This window comes from Delphinus delphis, chromosome 15, assembly GCF_949987515.2.
Source record: "Delphinus delphis chromosome 15, mDelDel1.2, whole genome shotgun sequence".
Taxonomy (NCBI): domain Eukaryota; kingdom Metazoa; phylum Chordata; class Mammalia; order Artiodactyla; family Delphinidae; genus Delphinus; species Delphinus delphis.
Window position 1 is genome coordinate 65,030,450 of NC_082697.1, and position 25,236 is coordinate 65,055,685.

Sequence of the window (25,236 nt, forward strand, 5' to 3'; positions counted from 1 at the left end):
ACTACCCTTGCTACTCTAGGTAGAAATCTTTTAGACCCAAGCAGATTTCCAAGCTGCTCATTTGGCTTTATGGGAAGACATAAACAAAACACAAAGTCAGGGCTTCCCTGGTGGCGCAGTGGTTGACAGTCCGTCTGTTGATGCAGGGAACACGGGTTCGTGACACGGTCCGGGAAGATCCCACATGCCGCGGAGCGGCTGGGCCCGTGAGCCATGGCCGCTGGGCCTGCGTGTCCGGAGCCTGTGCTCCGCAACGGGAGAGGCCACAGCAGTGAGAGGCCCGCGTACCGCAAAAAAAACCCCACAAAGGCACTGAGTAGGCAGGGCATGGGGGACCTCAAAGCTGCTTATTAAAGGAAAGTATGGTTAACTCCTAAGTCATGGCCCCTTCAGTTCCTCTCCACTGCTTGTCCACTGGGCTTTTTTTTTTGCTGTCGCCTAACAGGTAATTATTGCCTTTTCTACAAAATGATTAGTGGAAGGAAAGACAATAGAATCAGAACACAGTAGAAGTGGATCTGACATTTGTTGTTAGTATTTTTTTTTAATCTCTGTGCCTGTCCTTGGAAGCGTCCCCAACAGCCATAGAGATGCCCTTGGAATTTACCGCCCCAGTGGATCTTGCATAATTCTTCTCAAAGGAATTCTTTGCAGACATCTAAAAAACCTTGTTATCATGAATTTTCATGACCTCTGTGTAGGGGGGGAGGTGAGTGGCAGGAATCTGTCCCCCTTGGAAGGAACCAGGTCCCAGAAAGCAGCTCCCCTTACAAAGTTGTTTTGGTGCTAAAGCAGCAGTGTGGCATTGAGGTGTATTCTGAGGAGCTCAGTTTAAGGAACATCATGATGCTTTGTTTTGTTTTAAATACTTGCACTCCCTGCCACAGCTGAGACCTTCACTCTTCCATCCAGCCCTAGGGCTCTGGCCACCTTCTCTATGATTAGCAAATTTTTTCAGCTGAAAATGTTACCATCTTTTTAAAACAATGAACGAAGGAACCAGTGGATTACAGCATTGTTAGGCTTCATGCTTGTCTAATAAAAACCGGCTTAAAATACATCAAAATTTATGTCTGCTTCCATGACTGCCCAGCAAAGAATGAATCCATGTATTTTAACAATGCAACAGTGAAGTCCCAGCTGACTCTCTTACATACCAGAATCTTTTTGCTTCATTTAATAAGTACAGCCACATGTGTGTTTATCATTTTTTAGAGAGGAAGAGAATATCGTATACATGATCTTGAGAGTACATTTCTCCTTAGTGCTGTATTGATTTGTTCCCTTGGTCATCTGTTCAGTCATACTTTCATTACCTTTGGGAAATTGCTAAGATGATTACTGCAAATGTTGCCCTTTTTTCATTAAAAATAGCTTCTGCGGTTTTTCTTATAAAAGCAAGATATGCTTATTGAATAAGAAAACAGCTAAGCAAAAAGAATAAAAGTTAACTTGCTGGACCTCTCTGCCTATATCTGTCTATATGTATATTTTTAATTTACAAAAATGACATCACACTGTATATGTTATTTACAACCTGTTTCTCCATGGTCAAGGTAATTTCATTTTGATTGGCTACAGGTGGGCATGGAAGTGGCTCCACATCTCAAAGAAAGCCTAGATAAGAACTTCTTTGACTTCCTCCTCACATTCAAACAGGTAAGAGTACGCCATCAGTCAGCACAGCTAATTGATGTAATAGCTACGTGATCACAAATTCATAAAACCCAGTTGGTTTTCCAAGCCGAGATTGCCTTAAAGTTCTTTGAATGTGTAAACCCTATAAAATTACACTCGAGTCTGTTACACACAGTTAAAACGTGCTGATTGTACTGAACAAGCAGAGAGGGTTAATATGCATGTGTTACCAGGAAGCATCTCCCGTTGATCAGCCTTTCTTCTTAGCATCTGCTGGCTCCAGTTTTATCAGGTTACTTCTCTGCACAGCACACATTCCCAGAACAGCTCAGCCTGGTGACATGGGAAACTTTGTGTGCTTTTTTCTAGTTTAAAAAAACCCTGAGAAACCAGGCTATTTCTCTCGGGGCCATCCAGATGCCTGCAGATATGCGCAGTCTGTGAGTTGCATGCTATTCGTTTATTATGTGACTTCCCCTTCTTTTGAGTGTTTATTTGGTCTCCCGTAGATTCACGGCGATACTGTCCAGAACCAGCTGGTGCTCCAGGGAGTGGAGCTTCCATCCTACCTCCCCTTGTACTCGCCTGCCATGGACTGGATCTTCCAGTGCATTTCCTACCATGCCCCCGAGGTAACTGCCAGGTGGCATCAGTGTGAAGCTCACCACCAAGGAGGGCTCCTCTCTTCTGTGTCGTAACAAGCCCTACACCTGTGTGCCCAGGGACATAATCAGGGCCCTTTCATAACGGCTCACTGTTGTGACTGGTTCTGCGCTCAGCACTTTTCCTGCCTTGCCTTGTTTACCAACTCTGGGAGGGGGATGTAGGGGCCCAGAGAGGCCAAATAACTACACAAGGTCACACAGCTAGAAAGTGGCAGTGACTGGACACAAACCCATTGAATCCGACTCCAGGGCCAGCAGGCTTCATTGCCTCTTCACTAACCTTCATGCACTCCTTTTGTGTTGATAATAAGTTAATAAAGTCGTAAAGCAGATAATATTTTCTCCATTTTATGGAAGGAAAGTGAAACTCAAGATACGTAATTGCTCTTATAAATTTTTTTTTCTTTTCTTTTTTGTCTAATTGAAGCATTGTCAGGGATTAAAGTGAAGTCAGAATCATGGCAGAAATACTCTTTTTCTTCCCTAAGACTGAGAAGCAATTTCAGTGGAACACCAGTTTCAGATTGTCGCGATAACTGTGATAGATGAAGCTTCTGTTGTCTCCTCGTTGATGGTTGAGAATTTATTCTTTGTGAGGGAAAAAGAGACCTTGCTACAAAACAAGGATATTTGGAGTAAAGCAAAATTCAAATCCACCTGCCTTTTCCCTGTATCTGCAAACACATATTGACAGCTGTTAAGAAAAGAAAGATACGACTGTGACTAAGCAATCCACTTCTTAAAATATCCAGTAGAAATAACTTGATGAGTGCGTAAACACACACACACACACACACACGTGTAGCTGCGTTCACGCTAGTGAAACAGTGGAGACAGCCATCAGAAGGGGATTGGTTAAATTATGCTCTGTGTACTCAGTGGAATGTTGTGGGGCCATTTAAGATGATGGAGACCCACGATGCAGTACACACTGATGTGCTCAAGTGAAAAAAAGAAGTTACACCTGTTACTGCGTGTGTCCTAAGTGGTAGTGTGGCCTGGTGTTCAAGTGTGGGCCCTGGAGTTGGGGTGCCTAAATCGGAACCTCAGCTCTGTTGTTTACAGCTGTCAGACTAAAGCAGAGGCCAGGTCCCTTGTCCCTAATCACTCAGCTTTTTTCTTTATCTGTGAAATGGGAGCAGTAATAATTCCTGTTTTCTAGTCTACTGCATGGATCAAACAAGGCAGTCCGTTTACAGCGCTTAGTGGAGAGTCCCACACACAGCGCTTGAATGCTGTGTCATCGGGATTGCAAACGTGATTTTCATATCTGCACAGGAGAATTGGGAGAGAGATATGACAGAATATCGCTGGAGGGCAAGATTTTGGATCGTCTTAACTTATTTTTTTGCCCTGTTTTTAAACTTTTCAGCAAGTATAATGTCTTGCAAATATTAAAATTTTTCCAAATCCTAAGGTATGTGGAGAAAAATAGGGACATCTCATATTTCAGGTGAATTTTTTACCATTGAGTAAATTGATTTTAAATCAAGCCAGTTTAACAGAAGGTGCTTTGAAAACTTGCAGGCCATTCTCTGTGATCTTCAGTGTAGTCTCAGCCACCACACGCTGGCCCAGGCTCCTGGGAAGACGTATCATGAACTTGACCAATTCAGCTGAATGACTGAAACCTATGAGCAAGACAGAATCATTTGAAAATGAGAACACTTATTTTTTTCTCCTTACTTTAATGAAAAGCAAAATTGGATTTAAAACAAAAAGTACATGTCATAAGGCATTCTTCCTTTTAAGTGCCAGTAATCTCAAAGGATGGCAGAAGCTGAGAGTAGAGCTTTCCTGGGGAGTAAAACTCTAGGAAATCATTATTGTACTAGAAGAAGTGATTAAAAAAATTAGGTCACCTGAATAATAATAAACTGATTCTTGGGGCATTTAAATAAGGAACTTGCAGTGTCTCATAAAAAAAGTCATTTTCAAAATGTGGAAGAATTAATGTCAGTGTGCAGGGTGGTGCTGAAGATGTGTGTGGCAATATGATACCTAAAAGCTCTTTGACAGTGGCTGGGATGTGTCCACCGGGGAGTTGGAGCTGTGTGTGTCTGTAAGAGGCCATGCCTGCAGAATGTAGGAGTTTGTCTGCAGCAGCTGGCAATGCACATGACAGGTAGGTGTGAGAGAGGAAGGGAGAACTATCTAGATGAGAGAAGGGAGAAATGCCTTCAGCTGCAAATATCTGATGTTCGAAATTTCAGATCGAAATTGCAATATCAAATCCCTTCCCCCCAAAAAATCTAGGAGTGATTATTCAAAAAGGCTTTTTTGTTGTTGTTTAAAGACAGGATTTTTCCCCCTTATACAATTAAAATTAGAGTAAGTGAAAAACATTTATGCCCCCAATTTTAGGCACATTCTGCAGAGAAAAAAGCAACCGTTTCATAAAACCTGCTTTTGGGCAATGAAAACGAATCCCTTGATAAGCTTCTCATCATTTTCAGCAGCTTTTTATCTTGTCTGGTATGGAATCTCATGATCACTTGCTAAGCTGTGTGATGCAGGTTGTCACTGTTGAAGGAGGGAAGAGGAAAGTGGTAGAGGCTGGGCCAGGTAGTCCGGCAGACCTGGGTTCCAACTGTGGCTGTGTTGCCTTGGGCTGCTTTACCTCTTTGTGTTTCAGTATTACCAGCTGTAAAATGGGGCTAATAATAGAACCTTCCTCGAAGGGCTCTCACGAGATGACTGATAGTGCACGTCAAGCGCATGGCCAAGAGCTGGTGCATGGTAGGCAGCAGGCAGATGGGGCTGGTTACCATTGTTGTCTTTGACCTTAACAGCAGATGGGAGCCTGGACTGACTTGAAGGCCAGGAGATGAGCAGAGGGGCAGTAAGGAGGGGTTGAGGGACGGGACCTGTATAGACGGACATAATAAGGAGACAAGCATTACTGGAGAAGAGTGAGGGACTAGGCTGGCTGGGAGTGGCTCAGGCAGAGGTTGTTGAACGTCATGTCGTGGAGACCAGGCAGTGCTTGAATATTTTTGACCAGGGGGATAATATGAAAAAAGTGGTGCTTGAAGATCAAACTGGCAGAAGCATCTGAGATGGATTAGAGGAGAACTATTTGGTAGCCATGGAAAAACCAAGAGGCAGAATGGGTGGGAGAGTACATATTCATTGGAAAGAACTTGGAAAAGACAGAAAGGCTAAAAGGAGGAAAGGAGCCGCCTAAAATTCTGTCATGAATAACTCGTCACTGTTAACGTCTTGGTGCATTTTCTTTTCAATATTTCTCGCTCCACTTTCATTCTTGCTCTGTAATTGTGGTTTGGTAGATGAGAAATATTTCCTGTATGATTTTATGATGCTTTTCCCTCGCTTAACATGATAACAAATACCTATTGTTAGGAAAATTTTGTGACCTTTCAGGAAGAGTTTAGAAGGCAGTGTTGGTTGGCTGTGAAGAATGGAGCGGGGAGATGGGTCTGAGATGCTGCTAAGCTTTGAGCCCTTAACCACCTCTTTCGAGGCTCCCTCTGCCATGCGCCCCACAGGCACCCCTCGTTTTGTTGTGCTGTGCTTTATGAGCACTTCGCAAATAGTGCATTTTCATAAATTGAAGGTTTGTGGCAACCCTGCGTCGAGCAAGTCTATTGGTGCCATTTTTCTAACAGCATTTTGCTCACTTTGTGTCTCTGTGTCACAGTTTGGTAATTCTTGCAATATTTCAAACTTTTTCATTGTTATTTGTTATGGTGACCTGTGATCAGTGATCTTTGATGTTACTATTGCAAAAAAAGTATGACTCACTGAAGGCTCAGATGACGGTTAGCATTTTTTAGCAATAAAATATTTTTAAATTAAGGTACGTACATTTTTTTAGACATAATGCCATCACACATATAATAGACTACAGTATAGTGTAAACATAACTTTTATTTGCACTGAGAAAGCAAAAAATTCGTGTGACTTGCTTTTTTGAAATATTCACTTTATTGCAGTGGTCTGGAGCAGAACCTGCAATATCTCTGAGGTCTGCCTGTATTAGTTACTTTACTTGGGCTATCTTAATTCACTCTCAGAGCTTCCCCAAGCTAGGTGTTGCTGTTATACCCATTTTACAGATGGGGTACCTGAGGCTTACAAACTTCTTATAGTCACACAGTTAGAAAGAGGTCATGTAGCCATTTTGGCAGTGACTGAAGCCAACAGATTTGTTCCCTTGACTGCTTTAGACTCTTTCTTTCTAGGTGTCTCCTGTTAACTGCTACATTTTAAGGTGGGACTTGAACGGATTGACCCATGGGACTGCTACTCCGATGGTCGTACTATAAATTGCCCTTTAAACATTCTAACATACGATTAGGCTAGTAATGCAAATCTAAGACTAGTCTTGGTCGATGATAAATCCCTCTCAAGCATACAGGTGTGTTATTTTCATTCTTTCGAATTAGGCAAAAATCCCCAGAGAAAGATAAATAAAGGAAAAATTAAAAATTTCTCATTTTACTACCTGGGGTATAAAATTTCTTTTTATTCACACTGAAATATTTTATTTCTTTGAGACTTGAGCCATATTAACTCTGGATTGGAGGAAAGATACTAGCTTTTAAGATGAGTTTATGATTTTGCCTGCTGTTTTACATGTTTGTTTCATCTACAAAAATAATGTGTATCATTTAGTTCACATTTTTTATGGAGCAGTAATTGTAAATGCTGATTGGAAGGCTATTTAGTAAAAGCATAAGTACATATCTTCTGAGCACTCTGGGCTGCGTATGAGTTAATCTGTTTAGAAAACAGAAATGTGTTATTGACCCAACTTCTTTTTTCTTTTCCTATACTTTTGAAGTGGGCAGATAACCCTAATCTGGAGATAACCTTAAAAATCCAGTAGTTAAATGTGATGGTGGCTATACAAATCCAAATAAGTTAATGAAGTGTCACAAAGATATACCCTTTACCCCACAAAAAGAAAGGTGTATGAAAAACCTGGTGAAATAGTCTAGTTAATTATATTATACCAATGTCAGTTTCCTGATTTTGACAATGCACTATAGTTATGTAAGGTGTTACCACTGGGGGAAGCTGGGTGATGGTACCCAGCACCTATACTATTTCTGCAATTTCTCATGAGGCTATAATTGGTTAAAAATAAAACATTTAAAAAACTTCATCAATTTGGAGCAGTTTGAAAATAGTTACATACATGATGTGGATTCCTCAGGCATTAAAAGGAATGAGGTAGACTTGAGTGTACTGACACGGGAGGAGGGAGGCCCGTGTAGATTCTTGAGTGAAAAAGGCAAATTGTAGCTCAATGTGTGTAAGACTATCCATTTCTGTAAAACAGAACAAAGGTCTTCTACAACAAAAGCTACGTATTCATAGGGCATAGACAAAGGCCTAGAAGGATAAACACCAAATGTTGACACTGTTGATCCCTAGGAAGTGGGAGTTGGGAGGGAGGGCACTCATAATTTACTTGATACATGACAATATTATTTGAACTTCTGTCCATAAGCATTTCTTATTTTTATAAAAAACAAATATATAAACAAATGAAATGTAGGGGCCTAATGAATCTTCAAGTTCTGATGTGTCTGTGAACATATATTCAGAGTTGCAAGTTTTTCAATTGTTTATCTCAGCCAATAGGCTTTTTTCGATCTCAGTCCGCTTTGAACTGTTGTTCATCTTGTTCTTGCCAAAGGTAATCAATCCTGTCACTTCTCAGAAAAAAAAAATTAATAACCTCTAACAGACCTTCCTGGGATCTATATAGCATTTGGCTCCTGGACACTTAAGGGTAATGACAATGAGCCCTTTTTTTTTTTTTTTTTTAAGTTATATTCTTGGCTGCATTTTTAATGCGTTCATCTCCTGTGGAAAGAGAACTTTTAAAGCATTTGTCTTGTCTTAATGGCCAGAACACTTTGTCCATATGTTAGCATTTGCCCTATTTCGTCTTTTCAGAGGTGGTGGGCCAAGATAGCTCATTCATTTGTGCATGTGTGTATGAAAGAGAGAATAAGCATCTAAGATCATGGATTTCTGTCTGATTTCCTCACTGCTATTCCCAGTGCCTAAAATAGTGGCTAGTACATTAGAGTTGCTTCACAGGCAGGTGTTGAGTGAGTGATTATTTGTGCATGTTAAGGAGTATCAACGTGATGATCATTATAAGGATATCTCTTTCCCAGTCTTCCCAGAAACCACTTTGATATTGGTCTTCATGAATGACTTTTCAAATATTAAATCCCCGTGAATGGGTTAGGGAAGCCATTTGTGACATTGTCAATTTTATCATCAATTGGGATGCTGGCTGCAAGGAACAAACACCTAACTGGCCCTTCAAAAATAATTCAGTGTGTTCTGTTGAATAACAGTGAAGGCTCTGGGCCAGGCAGGTTCCGTTCTTTTCTCTGCTCTGCCATCCCCAGATAGCAGCAAAGTGGCTGTAGCCATTCCACACATAATGTCCAGACATGGCAGCATCCGAAGGCAGAAAGATGGGGAGTCTTCGATTCCTCTTTAAGGACAACTTTGGGAATTCCCTGGCGGTCCAGTGGTTGGGACTCGGTGCTTTCACTGCTGAGGGCCTGGGTTCAATCCCTGGTTGAGGAACTAGGATCCCACGGGCCGTGCAGTGTGGCCAAAAAAAAAAAAGGAGACTTTTCCTCTAAGCCCCCATCTAAGTAGCAAGAAATGGGTCATGTGCCCTGTCTAAACTCACCACTGGCAAGGGGAATGGGACCGCCGTGATTGGCTTGGGCCTGTATTACTTTGCTTAGTATGTTTGGGCTGCTCTAAGAAAACACCACAAACTGGGTGGCTTATAAACAAAAGAAATCTATTTCTAATGGTTCTGGAGGTTGGGACGTCCAGGATCAAGATGCTGGCAGATACAGTGTCTGGTGAGGGCCTACTTCCTTGTTCATTGACAGCTGTCTTCATGCTGTGTCCTCACATGGCAGAAGGGACAAGGGAGCTTTCTTGGGCCACTTTTATAAGAGTACTAATTCCATTCATAAGGGCTCCACCCTTAAGACCTAATCACCTCCAAAAGACTCCACCTTCTAACACCATCAACTTGGGAATTAGGTGGCTATTCAGACCTTAGCAGGCTTCCATAATACACTGGGTAGCTTAAACAACAGAAGTTTATTTTCTCAAAGTTTTGAAGGCTGGAAAGTTCAAGATCAAGGTGCCTGCAAGGTTGGTTTCTGGTGAGGCCTTTCTCCTTGGCTTGCAGTCCACTGTCTTCTCACTGTGTCCTCTCCTGGTCTTCTCATCTGTGCATTGTGCGTCCCTAGTCTCTCTTCCTCTTCTTATAAGGACACCAGTCCTGTTGGATTAGGGCCGCACTCTTATGACCTCACTTAACATTAATTAACTCCTTAAAAGCGCCATCTCCAAACACAGTCACACTGCGGGTTAGAGCTTCAGCATATGAATTTGGACGGGACATAATTCACTCCATAACAGGACCCAACCTGTATTTTGTTGGCAGAGACAGAAATCTGAATAAAATCAGGGTTCTGGGGTAAGGGGTACTGACAGTATCTCCACAAGCAACTACCACCTTAATTATTCAGGCAGCACCCAGGATACAGAGGGCCACAGCTGGAAAGGGTAGAATTTCACTAAAGAAGACTGATTTTATCTTTTGCCTTCTGGGCCAGACTTAGGTACAAATCTCATTTCTACCACTTAGTAGGAAGTGGCTTAACCTAGCTGAGTTTTGGCTTCCTCTTCTGTAAAGTGCTGATAATTGACACGGGCCTCAAAGGCCATTGTGAAGAGTAAATGGGAAAAGGTATGTAAAGCGCTTAGCCCAGTGCCTAGTGCTGTGCGCCTGGTGAGTTCTCAGTGTCGATGCTGCTGTTACCAGCTCTTTTGTCTTGGGATTGACCTTGCCTGTGCCATTCAAAACCTTGCCCAAACCACTGCCCTATTGGAGACTTCTTCCATTGATTTTTTTTTAAAAATAGGAGCTCTTTTAAAGATACGTAATTGTCTTAAGATAGCTCTAAAGCCATTAATAGTATCCCAATGAGTAAAACATTTACTTCCTTTTGGGGAAAAAAATGTCCTTCAAAATGCATGGAGAGGAAGTATAGTGAAGAGCATGGCCCTTGATGCCCGACTGCCCGGGTCACATCCAGCCCACCGTAACTAGCCGTGTCACCTTGGCCCAAGCACATCACTGTTCAGTGGCTTGGTTTCTCATCTGTGAAATGGGAGAATAGAGAGCCTGCCTCATGGTGGTTGTGAGAAGTGACATCATGAGTGCCAAGTGCTTCTCACCGTGACTGGCCAGCACCAGGTACTGGCCCAGTGTTTGTTATTTGTTTTACTGAGAATTTCACAGACATCTCGTGAAATGGGGAGGAACAAGGGGGGTCTAGAGGAGGTGAGGAGTAAAGCAGATTTCATTCTTGGTGCCCTGGAGCATAGGAGGTACCACTCTCATCATCCTGCAGTAATCTGTAGGTGGGATGGTACCACAGGTCGGTATCATCTACCTAAGGATGAGGAAAAGTAGTTGGTGAGACTGGATTTGAACCCAAGTGTGCCTGAGGCCAGGGCCCCAGCTCTTATCCATTATACTAAATGCCACAAGAGTGAGCTTGTTTTCTCCTTCATCTTCCCCATCCCTGCCAGGCACTGAGATAGAAATGGGCATGTGGCTGTATTTATTTTAGAGTATTGCTTTGGAAATCTGTTCATGAGAAGTGTTGCTTTAGATCCTCCAACTTGATGGTTTTTATCATTTTTTTGATTAGGCTCTGCTAACCGAAATGATGGAGAGATGTAAGAAACTAGCAAACAAGTAAGTATTTTGAAATTCATAAAGCCTGTGTTTGAAAGTGGACTTGGTTGCTTTTTTTTGAGGTTGGCGTGTTTGCATGGACAAGAGGGCCAACAGAGAAGCAGGATAGCATGGAGGTCAGGAATGCTGGAGTCCAGGTGCCTGGCTTCAGAGCTTGGCTCCACTCTTTCTTAGCTTTCTGACCTTGGGTCACTTACTTTGACCCCTCTGTGCCTTGTTCTCCTCCTCTGTAAAATGGGTATAATAATAGTTCTTTCCCTACGGGGCTGTGTTAAGTGATAAGGTCAGGATAAACTCGAATTCCTGTCTACCAGGCATAAGAGGTTTCTCCTCTGCTCTCCTTTTGGTGGCAGATGTGTGAGCAGCCTGGAGTGGGTTTTGTTCACCACTGTGTCCCTAGGTCCTAGAACAGTGCTTTTCATAAGAGATGTGGATATACATTTGCTGCTTGGATCAATATTCTTACTTAATATTTAGTTTTATTTGTGCACTGAAGGCTCAGTTTTCTTCTGTTTAAATGGATTTGATTACTTTCTTATTTACCTGTCCATCCATTGATCCATCTACCCATTCACTCATCCATCCACCCATCCATCCATTCTTCCAGTCAGTTGAATATTAAGTTCTGAATATGCATAAAACACCGAGTTAGTCTCTAGAGGTTGCCTTTTTACTCCAGTCTTCTTATTTTTCCACCCTTACCATTAAAGGGCTGTCAGTCATCTTTCCCAACAACATGCATCCTAAAATGAAAGCGACTTTCATTAAGGGGAAGCTCTGCTGACGTGGGGCATGTGTGTGTGTCTTTCAGTGCCTTGCTGTTGAATTCCGTAATGTCAGCTTTCCGGGCCGAGTTCATCGCCACAAGGTCCATGGATTTCATCGGCATGATTAAAGAGTGCGATGAGTCTGGTTTCCCCAAGGTAGGCTCTTGACTTAATGCTTAGCGGAGAACAAATAGGCAATGTTTGCCCAGTAGCTCCCCAGGGAGAGAGTGTTCGGAGTCAGGGGAAGCTCCAGCCAACAGGAAAACAAGCAAGGGCTCTGTTTCTGAAGAGTACGGTGGAGAATGAGTTAGCGACTGGGGTTGTGAGACACGTGTAATTGCCACGAGTCAGGCCTCCTTGAGTCCTAAATCTGTCAAATTAGCTCACTATGAAATATTTAGGAAGAATTTTGGTCTTACATCCTTAAAACTGTATCTTCACTTATTATTTATGAAAAGCTTTGTCCAGGAGAATATTATGGCCCACAGGTTGGACCAGTACACAGAGCCAGCTCTCTGTTTTGAGCTTCTCAGTCTAACTTGCACAGGTCTGTGGTAGAACTTCAGAAAACGGTCGTTGGAAGATTAACCTCAAGACAGGCCAACTGTTACAGCCTTTTCCTTTATTGCCTCAAGTTACTCTGATTGTACATCTCCAGGATCGTAATGGTTTGCTGTATTTCTTAGCATCTTCTCTTTCGCTCACTGGGCTTAAACTTGGCCTTGGCTAATCCTCCTGAGAGTGATCGACTTCAGATTCTCAATGAAGCTTGGAAAGTTATCACTAAATTGAAGAATCCACAGGTGGGTGACCATTTAGACCTTGTATTGACTGCTTTTTGTCCAAGTTATGCAGTATACTCTTTCTTTTAAAAAATTTCTCTTTCAGTTAATCATCCTTATTTTTTTAAAGAAATCTACTTTTAATTGCATTATTTGTTAATCTGTAATGGAGAACTTATAGCTTTAAAGATGTATTTCTTTGATTTTTGTGTCCCTAGCATGTCTTATTCTTGAGGCCTTAAGATGCACCAAAAGTGTAAAATTATAAATACTTGAAACTTAAAAAGACCTGTAGCTTTGCAAAGAGCATTCGAAGTACAGCAGTCTGTAGCACGGTTGACCTTTGAACAGCATGGGTTTGAGCTGCGCAGATCCACTTATACATGGAATTTTTTTTCAATAGTAAATAGTATACAACCTATGGTTGGTTGAATCCACAGAAGTGGAATCGCAAATACGGAGGAATCGTGGATACAGAGGGCTGACTATAAGTTATATGTGGATTTTTGACTGCCTGGAGGATCAGTGTCCCTAAGCCCTGCGTTTTTTAAGGGTCAAGTTGTATTTGGATTTGAAAAAAACAATTTATTGGGATATTCCTAAATTGAAGATCAGTAGTCAAGCCAGTGATTAGCAAAAGGGAATTCCAGTTTCCTTCCCTTGAATGGACAGCTGAAGGCTCTTTCTCCCCATACTTCTGACACAGGAAGTCTTGGGAAGATGGACCAACTGATGTTAGTTTCTGTAATGCATGTAGTGCTGGTCATCATGTTGTAGGTTTGGGTTTTATGCCTCACTGTCCTTTCAGGCAATGTGCCAGCAATTTATGTGGCTGCCACTAGGGAAATGCTGTTGGCTGTCTTTGTGGCCAAACTTCACCACACCCTGCACTGTTCCTCTCCTACTAGCAGCATGTCCTTGTTCATTTAGTTTGTTGTAACAGAATATGACAGATCATGTGGCTTATGTACAATAGAAATTTATTTCTCACATTTCTGAAGGCTGGAAGTACAAGATCAGGTGACCAGCATGGTTGGGTTCTGGTGAGGACCCTCTTCTAGGTTGCAGCCTGCCAGCTTCTCCTCCTCACATCTCAGAAAGAGGGAAAGAGACCTCTCTAGGGTCCCTTTTATAAGGGCACTAATTCCAATCGGGGGCTCCACCCTCATGACCTAACCACTGCCAAACTCACCTCCTAATACCATCACATCAAGGGCTAGGATTTCAACATATGCGTTTTGTGGGGGATACAAACATTCAGACCATAACACAGAGAATAAGTGAATATGTGGCATTTGATTTGATCATTTATTGAGAAGGAAATATTGAAGTGAGCCCAGTTATAAACCCCTTGCTAATCACCACATTTGTGATAGTGTATTAAGAACAATATAATTTAGAAAAATTGGAATCTTTTTTACAAAATCGTATACCTAGTTTAATTCAGCAAAATTCTCACTAAACTCTAGCCGTTGAAATTCTCTATTTAACTTTGATTGGCTAATGAAAACAGCTTATTTAGGATATTTAAGTCAAAAACCTCTGGGCCTCTGGTGCCTGTACTTCAGTGCTTCAAAGCAACCTTGCATCAAAAGCTCATAATAACAGTTTTCTCCAGTCTTTAACTTCACACTCTCCTCGTTAAGTCCACCTTAGCATTCCTGTTAGACTTTAGAATGTTCCTGGCTTTTCTTATGTGAATGAGATAACTGTTTTCTTCCCTCCCCATTTCTTCTTTCTTTTCCTGGAAGTGTCAGAACAGAAAAGGTATACTTGCAGACTCTGTTTTTCCTTGACAGTTTTTTCCCATGCGCATATTTTCTGGGGCAGACAACCTTACCAAATTGGTCATTGCCATTTCCGTAGCCATCTCATTGTCTCTTCTACTTGAATCTAACACATCCTTTCTTACCTAAAACCTTTGTGCTTTCTTAACCTTTTTACAACTTATATGCATCACCCTCTCTAGGACAAACGGTTTGTTTTTAAAGGCAGGAGCCCTGTTTTTTCTCAGAACATTCAAAAGTCACATCGTAAACACTACTTGAATTTTCAACCAGATCTGTGGTCATTGTGTCCACTGAGGTGTGATGAGGTCTCCCCACTGTTATCTCCGCTGCCCTTTGGTTCTTCCCATTCTCCAGACATAGCAGAGCTTCCCAGATTTCTGTCTTGGCCCAAGTAGCAATTCTGGAATGACAGTCTAATTAATTTCAGGCAACTTATGTTTTCTCACGTCACCTCTCAGGGTAAAATCTATCAGTGGGCCAGAGTGTTCTGTACATGAACCACTCTTGAAATCCCCATCACTTACCAACTCTTAGTTTTCAAAGCCCTTGAAGGGATTTGTACACGATGAGCTTTTGCCATAAGGTCAATCGTGGCATTCTTATTGTAAAGACATTTTTACTTTTTCTTCGTAGGACTACATTAATTGTGCCGAAGTATGGGTAGAGTACACCTGCAAACATTTCACGGTATGTGTGTTGTGGTATTGTTTTTGAAAGAATTACTGTATATTTTTTTCATGTTCGTAATTGTGAATAAGTCTAGCTTAGACATTTAGGTATTTTATGATGGTAATTATTCTTAATTTATGAAAATTGCATCCTTTATGGTATAGTGTGATGGAGCATTAATACGTGACCTATAACAAAAGTGTTCCACACTCACGTGTAAGCTTGGGAAATGCTGCATTATACAAAGTTAAGCAGGTTTTTTCACCATAATACACCTTAGATCCTTATTATTAAAGTATATTGGGACTTTCCATGGGAGTCTAGTCAGCAGCGTTTTCCAGACATATTTGATTTGCATGTAATTTAATTTTTTTCTAAGCAAACAAAGATACTTCTTTTCCTAGGCCCAAACTACAACCTCAGTTTGGGAAATACTGGTCTTGTCAATGAGCAGAGACTTTTTTTTTGAGCAGAGACTTTAGAAGCAGGTAGGAGTGGTTTTAAATCCTGTTGCCAGGTGTTTATTTTAATCAACTTAAAAAAATCCGAAGTTTAGCCTACGTGAAGAAAAGCATATATATCGTAAGTTTGCTGTATAATGAATCTTCACAAAATACACCCATGTAATCATGGTCCAGATCAAGAAACAGGAAATAACTCCCCACCCCACCCTGAAGCCCCCCATACTCTCCTCCCAGTCACAGCCTTGGAAGTTGAAGGTAGGCACCATCTGGTCTCTAACTCCAGAAATGGGTTTTGCCTCGTTTTGAGCATTTTGTAAATGTTGGTCTGTTAATTTTCTTTCTTTTGTCCAATTTTTGTTTTATTATGGAAACTTCAAACATATGATCCCCCTTGTACTTATCACCCAGAAATGATCAACTTATGACAGATCTTGTTTCGTGTCCTTCCCTTTTCTCCCCACCCTTGGATTATTTTGAAGCACAGCTCAATCACCGTGTTTCACCTGTCAGTATCTCTGCACATATCTCTAAAATAGAATTCACTTTTCTGAAACAAAATCTCAATACATTATCGTAACTAATAAAATCAATAATGTTTTAATACCATTAAAAATCGATAAATTTTCAGATTTCCCCAATTGTCTCATAAGTTTTTTACAGTTTATTTGTTCAATCAGGATTAAAATAGGGTCTATACGTTGTAAAAACTTTAATTAGAGTTATTTTAATCTGTAAGTTCCCTCTCTCTTCCCCTCTCTTTCCCTCCCTCCCTCCCTGTTCCCTTCCCTTTTTTTTTTCTATTATTTATTTGTTGAAGAAATTGGGTCCTTTGTCCTGTAGAGTATCCCGGTCTCGATTGGCCAGATGTATGCCTGTGGTGGTGATTAAACATGCTCTTCTGCCTCCAGTATTTCCTATAAGTCGGCAGTTAGTTCTGGAGACAGGAGACTTCATCAGCTTCAGGTCTGACTTTTTGGCACCCTGGGTGCTGGCATGGTGCTTCTCCTGGGAGGCTCACGGTATCTGGTTGTCTCTCCGTGATGTGAGTGACCACTGAAGCGCATTCATCTTATGGTTTATCACGGGTTGCAAAGTGGTGATATTCGGAGTTATCATTTCTCCTTTATTTGTTAGCTAGAATACTTGAATGAAGAGAACCTTTTCGCTCCATGTATTTGGTTACCCTGAGGTAACAGTTTGTACAGAAAAGGCAAGATGCTCATTTTTGCCCCTGTTACTTACTAGTTTTTAGAGTAAAGAGTCAATTCCCCAGTATCCCCAAAGGTCACCAGTGAGCAGTAGTTGCTGTGGGTATCTGTAGGAGCTCACTAATTGAAACATATTTGATATGTATCAGTCATTGCGATTGTATTATTCTTACTGATGCTCAATTGTCCCATTTTTGTCCAGTGGGTGCTTTTTCAGGTTGGCTTCTGAGTCCTGACACATTCTTTGTAGTCTTTGATGCCTTCCTTGCTTTCTATTATAAGATGCTCCAGCCTCCCTTGTATTTTTCTTATCTTAGATTTGGAATCAGCTCTTTCTCCAAGAAGCTTTGGTTCCTTTTAGTGCCATTGTCAGATTTTTTTAGCTCTGTGACCCTGGCTAAGCCGCTTAGCCACTTAACTTTTCATGGGGATAATGATGTCCATGATGGGGAGGTGTTTTTTTTTTAATATTTATTTATTTATCATGGGGAGGTTTTTTTAAAAAATATTTATTTATTTATTTCTGTATGTATTTATTTATTTGGATGTGCCTGGTCTTAGTTGCGGCATGCGGGATCTTTGTTGTGGCACGTGGGCTCTTAGTTGTGGCATACGGGATCTAGTTCCCTGACCAGGGATTGAACCCAGGCCCTCTGCATTGGTAGCGCAGAGTCTTAACCACTGGACCACCAGGGAAGTCCGCGTGCTGTGGAGTTTAATGAACATTAAATGAGAGAGTACATAATGGCAACTATTTAGATAGCGTGCTATGTGCCAGGCACTTTACCTGTAAGCTGCACAGCTTCATAGTGACCTTGCCAGGAAGTTTCACTGTTCCAGTTATATAGACCAGGGCTCAGCACACTTTTTCTGTAGAAGTCCCCTTTTTTCTGTATTTGAGGCTTTGTGGACCATATGATCTCTGTTACAAGTACCCAACTCTGCCACTGTATCCTGAAAGCAGCCGTAGACCATACAGGAGTGAGCATGGCTGTGTAAATAGTAAACCTTATTTATGCATGCTGAAATTTGAATCTCATATAATTTTCGTTGTCACCAGATATTATTATTCTTTTGGTTTGAATGTAAAAATCATTCTTGGCGCCTGGACTGTATGAAAATAGGTGCTGGGCTGGTTGGCTGACCCCTGATACAGCTGACAAAAGTGAAGTGGTCATTGGGTCACCCAGCTTGTAAGGGTTCAGTCTGTGCTCTTCCCACAATGCTTCGCTGCTCTCTGCAGCACCTGGGGAGGGGCCCGGGACTGGCAGGCAGAAAGTGGCACGTTGGATTTCACCAGCACTCAGAGAAAGCTGGGACAGGAACCTTCGAGAACCGTGTTTTAGTCCTGACTTGGTGCAGACATGGCCATCTTTAGGGCTGTGGTATGGGTGGGATTTCCCCCCTTACATTATTTTCAGCAGAGTAGTTGAAACTGCTTCCTGGAAAGTGTGTGCTATATTCTGAAAACGTTAGTTCTTTCTATCAGAAAAATGGTCAATGACTACCATTCAGTGTCTAAATACAGGTTTGATTTTTTTCCCCACTTAGAAACGAGAGGTGAATACTGTTTTGGCCGATGTCATCAAGCACATGACTCCAGATCGTGCATTTGAAGACTCCTACCCTCAGGTGACAGATTTTCATTTCTCATTTCCACACTGTAAGGAATTTTATTCTGTTGAATTAAATAGGTATGTTTCATGGGTCAGGCTGTAAAGTCAGATAATCCTGGGTTTGAATCCTAGCTTTGCCATGTCTTAGCCTTGTGCCCTTTAATCAGTTACTTAGTCTTGTTGTGCCTCAGTTTTCTCACTGTAAAATGGGGATAATAATAGTCCTCCTCAGAATGGTTGTGAGGGTTCAGTGAGGTGTGATGTGGAAAGCCCTGTACAGTTGCTTGGCACCAGTAAGTAAGATGCCTATGTTTTTCAGTTAAGCTAACTTTTTATTTGGAAATAAATTCAAACTTTATTGGAAAGTTAAAAGAATAGCTCAGAGAACTTCCATTATTTTTTACCCAGATTCACCAGCTGTTGAGAGATTCCATGTTTACTTTATCATTGTGTGTGTACACACACACACACACACACACACACACACATATATTCATACATACGTATATAAATTTTTAAAAAAGCAGTTGAGGATAAATTGCATACATCATGCCACTTTTGCCCCTAAAGAGTTCAGTGAGTATTTCCTAAGAACAAGGACATTCTCCTTTATAACCACAGTTTAGTTACCAACATCAGGGAATTTAATGTTAATATATTACTTTTACCTTTTCCACAGTCCATATTCCAGTTTTGTCAGTGGACTCAATGTCCTTAGTAGCAGATTTTTTTCCCCTCTAGTACAGAATCCAGCTCAGGATCACTCACTATAAAGTAACTTCAGACCTAATTAAGATTTTATTTTTTATTTAATAACATGATGTTTTGGCACTTACTGCCTATGATCAAGTGATTTCTGGGCTCACTTAGTATAAGAAAATTAGTTACATATTCTTTTTTTAAAAATAAATAAATTTATTTATTTAGTTAGTTAGTTTTGGCTGTGTTGGGTCTTCGTTGCTGCGCGTGGGCTTTCTCTAGTTGTGGCAGGCGGGGGCTACTCTTCGTTGCGGTGCGCGGGCTTCTCATTGCGGTGGCTTCTCTTATTGTGGAACACGGGCTCTAGGTGCGCGGGTTTCAGTAGTTGTGGCACGTGGGTTTCAGTAGTTGTGGCACGTGGGCTCTGCGGCATGTGGGATCTTCCCGGACCAGGGCTCGAACCCGTGTCCCCTGCATTGGCAGGCAGATTCTCAACCACTGCACCACCTGGGAAGCCCTAGTTACATATTCTTGTATAAATTTTAGAATTCTTACATTTTACTCATTTAAGAAATTTTCACCATTTGCTAATTGAAATGGTTCATCATTACAGTTTATTGAGCAGCCACTAACTCTCTGACATTTTTCTAGATGGAATGAAAAGAACACAGTCACGCACAGCAGGCTCTTGGTCAATATTGCAGGGTAAATAAAATATGTCGAGAAGATGGGTCATACCCTTGTGGGTGGTCCAGGTCTCGGCCTCATATGAAGACTGATGTGCAGAATTTTAGTTGGGGAATTTTCAGTAAGGCCTTGACTGCTAGTGACCCAATTAATTGAAAACTTCAAGTAACATAATAATTTTAATGCAGTCCATTCCTAAGTGACAAGGGAACTATACTATACTGTAATTCTGTCATATCTAAGAGCAACTTATAAAAGATGCCCCGGGGTCAGCCTGCATTCCAGACAGCCACCCATATCGGTTGTGAGCCCTTGGTCTTAAGTGAGGGCCACATCAAGAAAATAAAACTGTGGGGATCTGTGAAGAATTAGCTTTCTCCAGTTCTAGGATAGGGAAGGTATAAGGTGAGCCTGGAACATTTTCTTGTGCCAGGAAGTAAGGAAGTACTGCTGGGGGCACATGGAATGGGCACAGGAACAGCTTGCAAGGGGCTCTCACAGGTCCCCAGTTTGAGCATCAAATGAAATAAATACAGTGATGGATTATAATCCACTGAGTAAGAGTCGGCCCTTACGACGAATAGGTAAATAAATAAATAGATGAGGGGAAAGGTGGGCAGGGGTGCCATTTGAGCAATGTGGAAGAAATGGTAGAGTTGAAAAATCACCATTTGCAGCCGTCACAGTGAAGACAAGAATCATCGGTCTTCAGGCAAGAATCATCAATGGATGCTAAATCTGGGGGGAATGTTTGATGAGGAGCAGGACATTTTCGTATCTCCTCCCATAGAATGAGCATTAATCGCAAGGGGAAAAATAGTGACTCTGGAGTGGAGAATTTGGACAGTCATTGACAGGCTAATCAAAATCCTTATCACCATTGAGGAGCAAGTGGCTATCTTGTGCCTGCAGATATGGAACCCCGAAAAACAGGAAAGACACAGCATCATCTATGTAACATTCCAGTCGAGAATGCATGACTGAATCTAATCATGAGGTAACGTTAGTCATGCCCAAATTGAGGAGCATTCTATAAAGTAATTGGCTTGTAAAAAAAATCTTTGCCATCGTGACAAAGAAGGTTAAGGAACTGTTCCAAATTAACACAGACTGCACAGACGTGAAAACAAAATGCAATGCATGATCCTGAACTGAATCCTGTACTAAAGAGAGGAAAAAATAATGCTGTAAAGAATGTACTGAGGGCTTCCCTGGTGGCGCAGTGGTTGAGAGTCCGCCTGCCGATGCAGGGGACGCGGGTTCGTGCCCCGGTCCGGGAAGATCCCATGTGCCACAACTACTGAAACCCACATGCCACAACTACTGCAGAGCAGCTGGGCCCGTGAGCCATGGCCACTGAGCCTGCGCATCTGGAGCCTGTGATCTGCAACGGGAGAGGCCACGACAGTGAGAGGCCCACGTACCGCAAAAAAAAAAAAAAAAAAAAAAGAATGTACTGAGACAGTTGACAAGATTGGAATACAAATGATAGATTAAAGTATTAAAATTATACCAGTGTTAACTTTCCTGAATTTGATAAACAACAGAGTAGAAATGTCAGAGAATATGACTATTCTTAGGAAATACAAATGAAGTGGTAAGGGGTGAAGGACATGATACATTCAATCTACTTTCACATGGTTCAGAAAAAATATAGTATGTCTTTTTACAGAGAGAGGACAATGAAACAAATTTGGCAAAATACTAAAAATTGATGACTTTGTGTAAAGAGAATATGGGAGTTTTCTGTACTGTTTTTTCAATGTTTCTGCAAGTTTGAAATTATTTCACAGTAAAAAGGTTGGCAGCACACAGTCAACACATTTTTAAAAGTTCTGCCATTGGATCAATGGCTAGGTGAGGAGGTAAAGCAAATATAGCAAAATGTTAGCCCTTGTAGAATCTAAGTGGTGAGTAAATGGGTGTTTGTTATTATTCATTGAATTTTCTTACATTTCAGCATTTCATAATGAAACGTTGAAGGGAAAAAATACATCTTTTAAAACCAGGAAAGGCATTATTTGTAAGTGTACTTTAAATATTAAAAAAAAATTTCCTGTTCTACAGGGATTAGTTACTGTGGATAAGGTTTCAAGAACTATTTTAACCGGACAGTACTGCAGTATCTTTGAATGCTCTGCCTTGGAGCACTGTTTGTCATGACGTTTTGAAGTCCTTTTGCTTGCTGACCTAGTAAACTGCGTAATTATGAGATGGGGTGTGTACCTCTTAATATTCCATATTTTGGACCATGAGCCATTTCCGTTGCAGATGATTTAAACAGTGATGTTTTTAGTATAAACAAAGAACTTGTCAGTAAATTTTCCTTTCTTGACAGCAACCAGGGATAGGGGTTTATTTTTTTTTTAACATCTTTATTGGAGTATAATTGATTTACAATGTTGTGGTAGTTTCTGCTGTATAACAAACTGAATCAGCTATACATATACATATATCTCCATATCCCCTCCCTCTTGTGTCTCCCTCCCACCCTCCCTATCCCACCCCTCTAGGTGGTCACAGAGCACGGAGCTGATCTCCCTGTGCTATACGGCTGCTTCCCACTAGCTATCTACTTTACATTTGGTAGTGTATATATGTCAGTGACACTCTCTCACTTCGTCCCAGCTTACCCTTCCCCCTCCCTGTGTCCTCAAGTCCATTCTCTACGTCTGCATCTTTATTTCTGTCCTGCCTCTATGTTCTTCAGAACCTTTTTTTTTTTTCGGTGTTTTTAGATTCCATATATATGTTAGCATACAGTATTTGTTTTTCTCTTTCTGACTTACTTCACTCTGTATGACAGACTCTGGGTCCATCCACCTCACTACAAATAACTCAATTTCATTTCTTTTTATGGCTGAGTAATATTCCATTGTATATATGTGCCACATCTTCTTTATCCATTCATCTGTCGATGGACACTTAGGTTGCTTCCATGTCCTGGCTATTGTAAATAGTGATGCAGTGAACATTGTGGTACATGACTCTTTTCGAATTGCAGTTTTCTTGGTATATGCCCAGTAGTGGGATTGCTGGGTCATATGGTAGTTCTGTTTTTAGTTTTTTAAGGAACCTCCATACTGTTCTCCATAGTGGCTGTATCAATTTACATTCCCACCAGCAGTGCAGGAGGGTTCCCTTTTCTCCACACCCTCTTCAGCATTTATTGTTTGTAGATCTTTTGATGATGGCCATTCTGACTGGTGTGAGGTGATACCTCATAGTAGTTTTGATTTGCATTTCTCTAATGATTAGTGATGTTGACCATCCTTTCATGTGTTTCTTGGCAATTTGTATATCTTCTTTGGAGAAATGTCTGCTTAGGTCTTCTGCCCATTTTTGGATTGGGTTTTTTTTTGATACTGAGCTACATGAGCTGCTTGCATATTTTGGAGAGTAATCCTTTGTCAGTTGCTTTGTTTGCAAATATTTCCTCCCATTCTGAGGGTTGTCCTTTCGTCTTGTTTATGGTTTCTTTTGCTATGCAAATCTTTTAAGTTTCATTAGGTCCCATTTGTTTATTTTTGGTTTTATTTCCATTGCTCTAAGAAGTGGGTCAAAAAGGATCTTGCTCTGATTTATGTCATAGAGTGTTCTGCTTATGTTTTCTGCTAAAGGTTTTATAGTGTCTGGCCTTACATTTAGGTCTTTAATCCATTTTGAGTTCATTTTTGTGTATGATGTTAGGAATTGTTCTAATTTCATTCTTTTACATGTAGCTGTGCAGTTTTCCCAGGACCACTTATTGAAGAGGCTCTCTTTTCTTCTTTGTATATTCTTGCCTCCTTTATCAAAGGTAAGGTGACCATATGTGCGTGGGTTTATCTCTGGGCTTTCTATCCTGTTCCATTGATCTGTCTTTCTGTTTTTGTGCCAGTACCATACTGTCTTGATTACTGTAGCTTTGTAGTATGGTCTAAAGTCAGGGAGCCTGACTCTTCCAGCTCCATTTTTCTTTCTCAAGATTGCTTTGGCTATTCGGGTCTTTTGTGTTTCCATACAAATTGTGAAATTTTTTTGTTCAAGTTCTGTGAAAAATGCCATTTGTCATTTGATAGGGATTGCATTGAATCTGTAGATTGCTTTGGGTAGTAGAGTCATTTTCACAATGTTGATTTTTCCAATCCAAGAACATGGTATATCTCTCCATCTATTTGTATCATCTTTAATTGCTTTCATCAGTGTCTTATAGTTTTCTGCATACAGGTCTTTAGCCTCCTTAGCTAGGTCAATTCCTAGGTATTTTATTCTTTTTGTTGCAGTGGTAAATGGGAGTGTTTCCTTAATTTCTCTTTCACATTTTTCATCATTAGTGTATAAGAATGCCAGAGATTTCTTTGCATTAATTTTGTATCCTGCTACTTTACCAAATTCATTGAATAGCTCTAGTAGATTCCGGTGGCATCTTTAGGATCCTCTGTGTATAGTATCATGTCATCTGTAAACAGTGACAGTTTTACTTCTTCTTTTCCGATTTGTATTCCTATTATTTCTTTTTCTTCTCTGATTGCTGTCGCTACAACTTCCAAAACTATGTTGAATAATAGTGGTAAGAGTGGGGAACCTTGTCTTGTTCCTGATCTTAGTGGAAATGGTTTCAGTTTTTCACCATCGAGAACGTTGTTGGCTGTGGGTTTGTCATATGTGGCCTTTATTATGTTGAGGTAAGTTCCCTCTATGCCTACTTTCTGGAGAGTTTTTATCAGAAATGGGTGTTGAGTTTCGTCAAAAGCTTTTTCTGCATCTATTGAGATTATCATATGGTTTTTATCCTTCAATTTGTTAATACAGTGTATCACATTGATTAATTTGCATATATTGGAGAATCCTTGCATTCCTGGGATAAACCCCACTTGATCATGGTGTATGATCCTTTTAATGTGCTGTTGGATTCTGTTTGCTAGTATTCTGTTGAGGATTTCTGCATCTGTGTTCAACAGTGATATCAGTCCGTAGTTTTCTTTCTTTGTGACATCTTTGTCTGGTTTTGGTATCAGGGTGATGGTGGCCTCGTAGAATGAGTTTGGGAGTGTCCCTCCTCTGCTATATTTTGGAAGAGTTTGAGAAGGATAGCTGTTAGCTCTTCTTTAAATCTTTGATAGAATTTGCCTGTGAATCCATCTGGTCCTGGGCTTTTGTTTGGTGGGAGATTTTTAATCACAGTTTCAATTTCAGTGCTTGTGATTGGTCTGTTTGTATTTTCTGTTTCTTCGTGGTCCAGTCCTGGAAGGTTTTGCTTTTCTAAGAATTTGTCCATTTCTTCCAGATTGTCCATTTTATTGGCATATAGTTGCTTGTAGTAATCTCTCATGATCCTTCGTATTTCTGCAGTGTCAGTTGTTACTTCTCCTTTTTCATTTCTAATTCTGTTGATTTGAGTCTTCTCCCTTTTTTCTTGATGAGTCTGGCTAATGGTTTATCAATTTTGTTTATCTTCTCAAAGAACCAGCTTTTAGT

At 40.9% G+C, this 25,236-nt stretch overlaps 1 protein-coding gene and 1 non-coding gene across 4 annotated transcripts in view; one reads left to right on the top strand and one right to left on the bottom strand.

Moving 5' to 3' along the window:
* The window catches only part of VPS35L (VPS35 endosomal protein sorting factor like), a 128,832-nt gene that overhangs the window by 45,815 nt on the left and 57,781 nt on the right, over positions 1-25,236 (top strand). For all 3 annotated transcript variants that reach the window (XM_060031838.1, XM_060031837.1, XM_060031839.1), the window contains 7 exons: positions 1,582-1,659; positions 2,148-2,270; positions 11,048-11,094; positions 11,906-12,017; positions 12,548-12,664; positions 15,067-15,120; positions 18,326-18,406. In XM_060031838.1, the coding sequence (XP_059887821.1) occupies positions 1,582-1,659; positions 2,148-2,270; positions 11,048-11,094; positions 11,906-12,017; positions 12,548-12,664; positions 15,067-15,120; positions 18,326-18,406 (612 nt within the window). The remainder of the gene's footprint in view (positions 1-1,581; positions 1,660-2,147; positions 2,271-11,047; positions 11,095-11,905; positions 12,018-12,547; positions 12,665-15,066; positions 15,121-18,325; positions 18,407-25,236) is intronic.
* Positions 17,398-17,470, bottom strand: TRNAG-ACC (transfer RNA glycine (anticodon ACC)). Its single transcript has one exon. It is a non-coding gene; the product is annotated as a tRNA-Gly (tRNA).